The sequence below is a fragment of the Petaurus breviceps genome, unplaced genomic scaffold, assembly GCF_028583685.1.
Source record: "Petaurus breviceps papuanus isolate PSGF00001 unplaced genomic scaffold, PetGlider_PUasm1.0 90639, whole genome shotgun sequence".
NCBI lineage: Eukaryota > Metazoa > Chordata > Mammalia > Diprotodontia > Petauridae > Petaurus > Petaurus breviceps.
Genome location: NW_027187296.1, coordinates 7,573,302 through 7,581,573, shown reverse-complemented (window position 1 = coordinate 7,581,573; position 8,272 = coordinate 7,573,302). Strand labels below are relative to the sequence as shown.

Below are 8,272 nucleotides of genomic sequence, written 5' to 3'. Positions count from 1 at the left end.
GGAGTCTGCTGAGATTGGGTCACATTCTCAGCAGGAGGAACTGAAGATTGTTTGCCCACTTCTTCATATGTCTACTCCCTCATTGATTGTTAACCAATCAGAGTTGATTTTCATCCTTAGTATGCTCCCTTTTTCAAAGGCTTTTTCGGCATTTGGTGTCCTCCATGCAGCATCTTTGGCTTCACAGAGTGTTATTGATTTCATTTTATTAATTATTTGCTAGCCATGATTAATAAAATTGATTATTAGTTACCCAGAAATTATGCCTTTTCATTCATCACAAGAGGAACATAGTACATTTGTATAAGAGTAGAAATTCACAAAATTGGAAACAGAAAAATCTAGTGTGGTAGAAATGTATTTGGAGTTAAAGGATCTGAATTAAAATCCTAGTTTCCTAATTCTGCTACTTACTTGTTGCTGAACCTTGAGAAAATCTCTTTGCTTCTATGGAACTCATTTATCAGAGGAATGGTTTGGATTGATGACTTTAAGACCTCTTCAGTTTTAAAGGCTGTAAATCTATGATCTGCTCAAAAAAAAAAAAAAGGTGATTCTTGGTCATACCTATGTCCCTACTATGTGTCTGGGGTATAGAGAAGTAAAATCAATACCAAATATAAATTCAATTCAGCAAATATTTATTAAGCATCTATTCCATGCAAGACACTCTTCTAGGGCTGAAAGCACAAAGACAAAAATAAGACAGTTCCTGCCCTCTAGAAGCCTTCTATTTAGGGGATTTACTACATATACAGATGAGTAAATAAAAAGGTAATTTGAGGAGGGAGATATCACAAAGGACAGGAGAAGATAAAGGAAGCAGGTGACACCCAAGAATGACCTTGAAGGAAGATAAGGACTCTGGCAGGTAGAGAATACATTCTGCTGTGGCAGATTGCTTATATGAACACTCAATAGGCAAGAGATGGAATGTCAATTTCAGATAACAGCTAGAACTAGAACATGACAGGAAGGAAAAATAACGAGGATGGAATTAGATTGTTCAGGGCTTTAAATACTAAGTTAAGAAATTTTCATTTTATTCTAGAGGCTGTAAGAAGCTACTGTGTGAACAGCAAAGTTGCACAATCAGGTCTGTTCCTTAGCAATATTATTATGACAGGTATGGAGAGGAGTGGAAAGGAGAGAGGCTGGCAGGAGGGTGAGCAATTACAAGAGTATTACAGTGGTCTATGAGAGAGGAGATGAGAACCTACCTAAATCAAGGTGATGGCTACATAAATAGAAAGGAAGAAATGGAAGCAGGAGATGTCATGAAGTAGAATCAAGAACGCTTGCAAACTGATCATGAGGAGTGAGGGAGAGGAACGAGTCAAGGATGACTTGAAATATAAACCTGGGTGATCAGGAGGATGGTCTTATTACGACAAAAAGGGAAATTTGAATGAGGGGAGGAAAGATGAATTCCATTTGGACATGTTGAGTTTGAGGCAGAGATAACTTAGCTAGAAATATCCCCCTGGCAAACAAAGTTCTTATAGTCTGCGGGACTGTAGTCTAAGTGAGAGATTAGGGCTGAGTATATCATTTTGGGAGTCATTGGTACACAGAACATTTGAACCCATAGGATCTAAGGATATCGTGATGAGAGAAGGGAGGGAATTGCACCACAATTGGAAGGTAGGAAGTGGATGATAATTCCGAAAGAGACTAAGAAGGAGTGATCAGCAGCTATGAGGAGGACAAGGGAATAATAGTGACAGGAAAACCTAGAGAAGGAGGGTATCAAGGAAAAGGACGTGGTCAACAGTATCAAAAGCTAGAGGAAGTTCAAGACTAGAAGGGACAGAAATCAGATTCCAAGAAAGTAAGAAGTGAATGAGGGATAAGTAAGTGGAGTCAATGAATATTGACAACTTTTATTAGTATTCTTTTCGGGAGTTTGGGAGAGAGGTGGAGGGTGGGGGTGGGAGAGAAAGGAATGTAACGAGAGGATGATAGAGTCATTTAAGATTTTAAAGCTTAGGAGACAGCTGGATGTGTTTTTAGACATCAAGAAAGTAACCAAAAGTTAGAGAAAGGTTAAAGATGAGAAGAGAAAAAGAAAAGGAATGATGATCACCTGGAAGAATTGGGGAGAGATGGAACAAAAGGCACCAGTAAAGGAATTAGCTTCACAAGGATGACTGATAATATAGAAGAACTCTGAGCAAGAAGTAATGGAGATGAGAATGCTCATGAAAGATGGTCTTTTTTCTCCTTGTAATGAGATGTGAATAGTAGGATCCCTGCTATGCTCTGGCTAAAACATGTCATGGAATGGTGAACCTGCACCCTGGGCCCCTCCAGAGAAACATGTGGCTCAACACTGGGAAGGGCTTGCCATTTTGGGACAATAAAGCAAAGCTTGAGTTGTTCCTTGATCTTTACACCGCATGGCAGCTAAAGTAGGGGAAGGTGTGTCAGGGTACTGTTGGGGGGATTGGTTTTTAGGTCGGGAGGAATGACCCACTCAATGGACCTTAAAGGAACTATTTCTGTTCTTTCTCCCTTTCTCTCCCCTTCCTCCCTCCTTCTCTCATCCTCTCTCACTTTCATTCTCTCTCTTCTTATCTGTTGATCATATCAGGATCCATAGAGCCTCTTTTTGTAGCAGTTGAAAGAGCTTTCCCTTCCTTTACCTCTGAAACATGTCAACTAGTGGAAATACATGGAGGATGGTATGAGTTGTGTTGGTGAAATGTCTTGGGCTGGCATTTCTGTTTTATTTCTTGAGTATAGGTATCTTAAAGGAAATCCCAGGATGGACATTTCCAGCCTTGGAAGAAGCCTTGGAAGTTCAAGAAGTTAGGAGCTCCTGGGTCCTCAGTCAAAGGAGGAATCACCAACAACCTCACCAATACTTCTTGAAGAGGATGATCAGCAGCAGGAAGGTGGGTCCAATCCACTTAGCTTGCAAAAAGACATGGACCAGACATTTGTTTGGACATTACAGAGCTGAAGTGATGGTGAAATGCTGATTCAAGAATCCTACAAAATACTTCATGTTTTGAAGTTTTAAGCACTAGGCTCAATGAGAGACTATTTTTGCTGCTTGTTTAAATCTTGTCAAATATGTGCCTGTTTCTTGTATTAAGAATTTCTTTTGTGTGGAGGAAATAAATAGCAGTCCTGTGCCTGATTTACATTGTACATTGAGGATCTTTCTAGTCTTCCCTTTTGGGGAGACACTAGAAATGAGAAAAATCTAGGCTTTAAGTGATTTTTCCTGGAACTCTAGAGTGGGAGGGTCAAGAGATGATCTCTGACTCTGTTGGTCAGGCTCTTTCAGGATTGAATCCCACCTGAGTGCATGGATCCAGAGCTGAGAGGGGGCCTTTGGTAGAAAGGGAGAGAGCAGGAACCCCAGCCCTGTTAGGACTGGGAGAGGGAGGTGGGGTTGTTGCATCAGTAAAGGAGATAAGATTGTCTGCTGTGAGTGAATGAGGAAAAAGGTACCACTGAAAGCTTTAAAAAAGAGGAAAAGATTTAGAATAGCTAATATGTGAAGTGTCTCAGAGAAGAATAAAATAAGGAATAATGATGAGGAATATGGAAGAATAAAAGGATTTCCATGCACTAGTAGGAGCCCAGCTAAGATGAGATAGCATGAATTTGTGATGGACCAAATTGGCTTTTTTCCAGTGGCTTTCAGCAACTTAGGAGTTGGATCACATAAAAATTCAGTGGTGGTAGTGGTGATCCAGAGTTCAAGATCAGAAGGACATGAGCAATATCAAGAGAATTAATGGGAAGAAATGCTAGAGAAGGTGGCCATACCAGATTTTAATCTGTATTATAAAACAACAGTCATCAGAACTACTTGGCATTGGCTGAGGAATAGAGTAGTGGATCAGTGGAATAGATTAGGTACATGAGACACAACAGTCAATGACTATAGCAATCTATTGTTTGATAAACCCAAAGACCCCAGTTTTGGGGATAAGAACTCACTATCTGACAAAATCTGCTGGGAAAACTGGAAAATAATATGGCAGAAACTGGGCATGGACCATTATCTAACACCATATACCAAAATAAAGTCTAAATGGGTGCACGATCTAGGTATAAAGGCTGATACTGTAAGCAATCTGGCAAAGCAAGGAATAGTTTATCTGTCATATTTATGGAGAAGGAAAGATTTTATGACCAAACAAGAGTTAGAGAGCATTATAAAATGCAAGATGGATAATTTTGATTACATTAAATTGAAAAATTTCTGTACAAACAAAGCCAATATAACCAAGATTAAGAGGGAAGTGGGAAACTGGGAAAGAATTTTTGCAACCAGTGTCTCTGATAAAGGCTTCATTTCTAAAATATACAGAGAAATGAATCAAATCTGTAAGATACAAATCATTCCCCAATTGATAAATGGTGAAAGGATATGATCAGGCAGTTTTCAGAGGAAGAAATTAAAGTTATCTACAAGCATATGAAAAAATGCTCTAAATCACTATGATTATAGAAATGCAAATCAAAACAACTCTGAGGTACCACACCTCACCTGTCAGATTGGCTAAGATGATAAAACATGAAAATGATAAATGCTGGAGAGGATGTGGAAAAATTGAAACACTAATACATTGTGGGGGGAGTTGTGAACTGATTCAACCATTCTGGAGAGCAATCTGGAACTATGCCCAAAGGTCTATAAATAAGTGCATACCCTTTGGCCCAGCAATACCACTTCTAGGGCTGTATCCCAAAGAGATCATAGAAGTGGGAAAAGGACCCGTATGTACAAAAACATTTATAGCAACTCTTTTTGTGGTGGAGAAGAATTGGAAATCAAGGGGATGCCCTTGATTGGGGAGTGGCTAAACAAGTTGTGGTATATGAATGTAATGTAATACTATTGTGCTGTAAAAAATGAGGAGCAGATGGACTTCATAATAACTTGGAGAGACTTCTATAAACTGATGCTGAGTGAGAAGAGCAGAACCAGTAGAACTTTGTACACAACTACAGACACATCGTATGTGTGATGACTAACTTTGATAGACGGGCTCCTCTCAGCAATTCGAGGTTATAAGACAACTCCAAAAGACTCAGGATGGAAACAGATACCCACATCCAGAGAAAGAACTACGGAGTCTGAATGTTGATTGAAGTAAAGTACTTGCTCTCTCTCTTTTTGTTTTGTTTCTTCTTTCTCATTGTTCACTCCATTGGTTATAATCCTTCTTTATAACTTGACTAATGTTTAATGTGAAGGTATTTGTAGATCCTATATTTGACTGCATGCCGCCATGGTGGGGAGGGGGAGAAGAGGGAGAGGGAGAGGGAGAAAATTTGGAACTCAAGGGATTGTGGAACTGAATGTTGTAAATTAAAAGTAAATAGATAAATTTAAGTTAAAAAAAATAAGGTCACTATGAAAAAAAAGGACATGAGCAAGCAACAAAAAGACAAGAGGACAGTGGATTCAAATGGAAGATAGTGTGTCTCCTCTGTTAGCAGGATCTACGAGCTCCCAGACCTCTCTGGGTTACATATAGGGTCAAGGCTGGGGAAGGACTGAGCCCCAGTCAGGGGACAAATTGGAGGGACTGAGCAACTAAAGATTCAGGTGAGGACAAAGAAGAGGTTCATAAGTGAGACAGAGAAAGAAGGCTAGAATATTGTTTTCAGAGGGGCATTTCATTCTTCAAGATCATAGAAGTGGAATAATTTTTGGGTGATGGTGAAAGCTAAGGTGTGGGTCATCTTCTGTGTGTGGCTGAAGTGGACTGAAGATGCAGGTGATGGGGAGTCAGGAAGTTTGAAGAACTGGGAGGCCCCAGCTATGAAAGCAGGGCAGGAATGAAGAGGAAAATGTGAAGGTGGATATTCGAGTCCTTGAGGGAATAAGGAGAGAGTATCAAAGAGCTGGGTGATACAGATCAATGGGATGAGCCTCAGAGGAGGAGCTGTTCCTGAATGACAATAACAGAAATCTAGAAGTGATAGTGGGGAGCAAGGAGTATGTAAGTCAGCTCCTTCTCTTGACTCAATGTCCCCCGGTGACGTAAGAGAAGGAACAACTAGCAATGGGAGTGAGGTAAGTGGAGTAGGGAGGTTATCTGGGGGTATAGTGTCTTCCAAATAGAGCCAGATTTCCCTTAGCTCAAGGAGGTAGAGTATGAGAGAAAAGATTTAGGATAAAGGGGAGTTTGTTAATGATACAGTGAGGATTCCAGAGGAGAGCAGGGGAGGCTGGGAAGGGGGAAGGGTGTTGCACTACTGTGCACAGGTATGAGATCATGAACAGAGAAACAAAGCAAGGGCTTTTCACTTCAGCATCGGAGGGAGTACGGGAGCAGCAGATGGGAATTTGCTAGCTGTAGGATGGGGAAGCTCCAGCTGATTGTGGTCTCCAACCTTCTGGGTCCTGTGATGAGTCGGTGTTGGGGCCAAATACAGAAGTATTGATTGGCTCAATCCAGCCTCCCAAAATTTTGACCTTTTATGGCTATTTCAGTCTCTACCACTGCTCTGTACTGAGGTGCCAAGATACCGGGCCAGGTCCATCTTTCAGCTCTGTCTTGACTCACACACATCTGTCATGTATGCATGGAGCTCAGGTACTCTGAACCGAGTGAGGCTAGGCAGTAGTCAGAGGAGACTTGGGGGGTTGAGAGAGATCAGCATTGTCAGGAGCCAGAGCAGAGGCAGGGGCTGCTGGGATGGGGAGAAGGGCTCCATCCTCATTACCGCTGCTGCCAAGAGAAAGACCAGGGACACAGTGAGGAAAGAAGACACAGAGGTAAGAAGAGAGAAGATATAGAAACACAAAGAGAAAGAAGCACAAAGAGAATGGAGACAGACAGGGACATAGAGGCATAGAGAAAAAGAGGAACAGAATGTAAGATAGATACACAAAGAGGGAGAAACAGAGAAGAAAACAGAGAGATCAGGGCAGAGAGTGAAACAGAAGAAAGAAAAAGGGAGACATGGAGAGAGTGAGAGACCAAGTGAGACAGAAACAGGAATGGGACATACAGAGTTAGATGGGAAAAAAAGACAGATAAAAACATGCCAACAAAAAGAGAGACAGAAAGAGAAACAGAGAGAAAAGATGGAGGAAGACATAAAGAGGGAGAGATTGACAAAATGAGACAGAGATGGATGGATGGAGGGGAGAGAGACAAAGAGAAAGAGAGAGAGAGAGAAAGAGAGAGGAAGAAAGGAAGGACGGGATAGAGATGGACAGAGACAGAGATAAAAAAGCAAAATGAGATGGAGAGGAAGACATAGCAGAGACAGATAGAATAAGAAAGGGAAAGAGATAGATGCAGAGACGGAGATAGATTAAGAAAAAAAATGAGATAGGTGGAGACAGAGGAACTGACACTCCCAGCTTCCCTCCAAAGTTGAGGCATTTAAAATCCCCATTTCCAGACCCCTGCCTTCACCAGGGTCTGTCATCCTTCCGCTAAGGAGTGGGAGATGCCTGTGCAGGATAAGAAGGGAGCCAGAGATACAGTGCTGTATATAGAAAGATCCCACAACATCCAGAGACAACCAGCTCCTTCCTTCACCCCTGATTCTAAGTCTGGATTCTACCATTAAGTGATTCAATGTGTTACCTGAGGCAATTCTGTCCTCACCTCACAGGGTCTCACCTTCCTAATCTGTCCTGAGATGCATTTTCCTTCCCCTTGGTCTTCCCAGCCTACAAGGACACCTGAGATGAGGGAAGGTGGTGCTCAGCACTGTCACTAATCTGGACTAATTCCCCAGCTGGTCTGTCACAATACCCCCCCAATCCACCATTCATCTGTGCTTGCTTTGGGGTAAGGCATTAAAAAAGAGGGAGCCAGCAAAGAAAAGTGTCATGGCCTGAGGCACCCCAAGACCTGCACACAAATTCGACTCTATCCCTAGCTCACTGGGCATGTCACTGCTCGTTCTGGGCATCAGCTTCCTTCTCTATAGAAAAGAGATGTGTAATAATATTTTCCCTGCGTATCTCAAGGATGTGTACATCAAAGGAGAATGTGAGGCGAAAGATTTTTACAAACTAGAAAGGGCTAGGGTCCCTGCGGTGTGATCAGAATGCAAATCCCCTTCATAGAAAATCTTGGAACTTTTACCCGTGTTTCCCCAATAAGACACTGTCTTATTATTTTTTTTGGAAAGAAAAACACCAGAGGGCTTATTTTCAGGGGAGGGTTTATGTTGTCCTGCCTCAGCTCTCCTCCGGGGCACTGCTCTCAAATGGCGCCAGCAAGCAAATCACTGGGGAAGAACAGGATGACTGCTGCAGCTCTGATTGGATGCAGCT

The 8,272-nt window shown here is 41.8% G+C and overlaps 1 protein-coding gene across 3 annotated transcripts in view; it reads right to left on the bottom strand.

The window, feature by feature from the left end:
- Window positions 1–620: 620 nt before the first annotated feature.
- Window positions 621–8,272, bottom strand: part of ART1 (ADP-ribosyltransferase 1) — a 20,188-nt gene continuing 12,536 nt past the window's right edge. For all 3 annotated transcript variants that reach the window (XM_069064718.1, XM_069064717.1, XM_069064716.1), the window contains one exon: window positions 621–6,704. In XM_069064718.1, coding sequence (XP_068920819.1) covers window positions 6,601–6,704 — 104 coding nt within the window. In that variant the 3' untranslated portion in view covers window positions 621–6,600. The remainder of the gene's footprint in view (window positions 6,705–8,272) is intronic.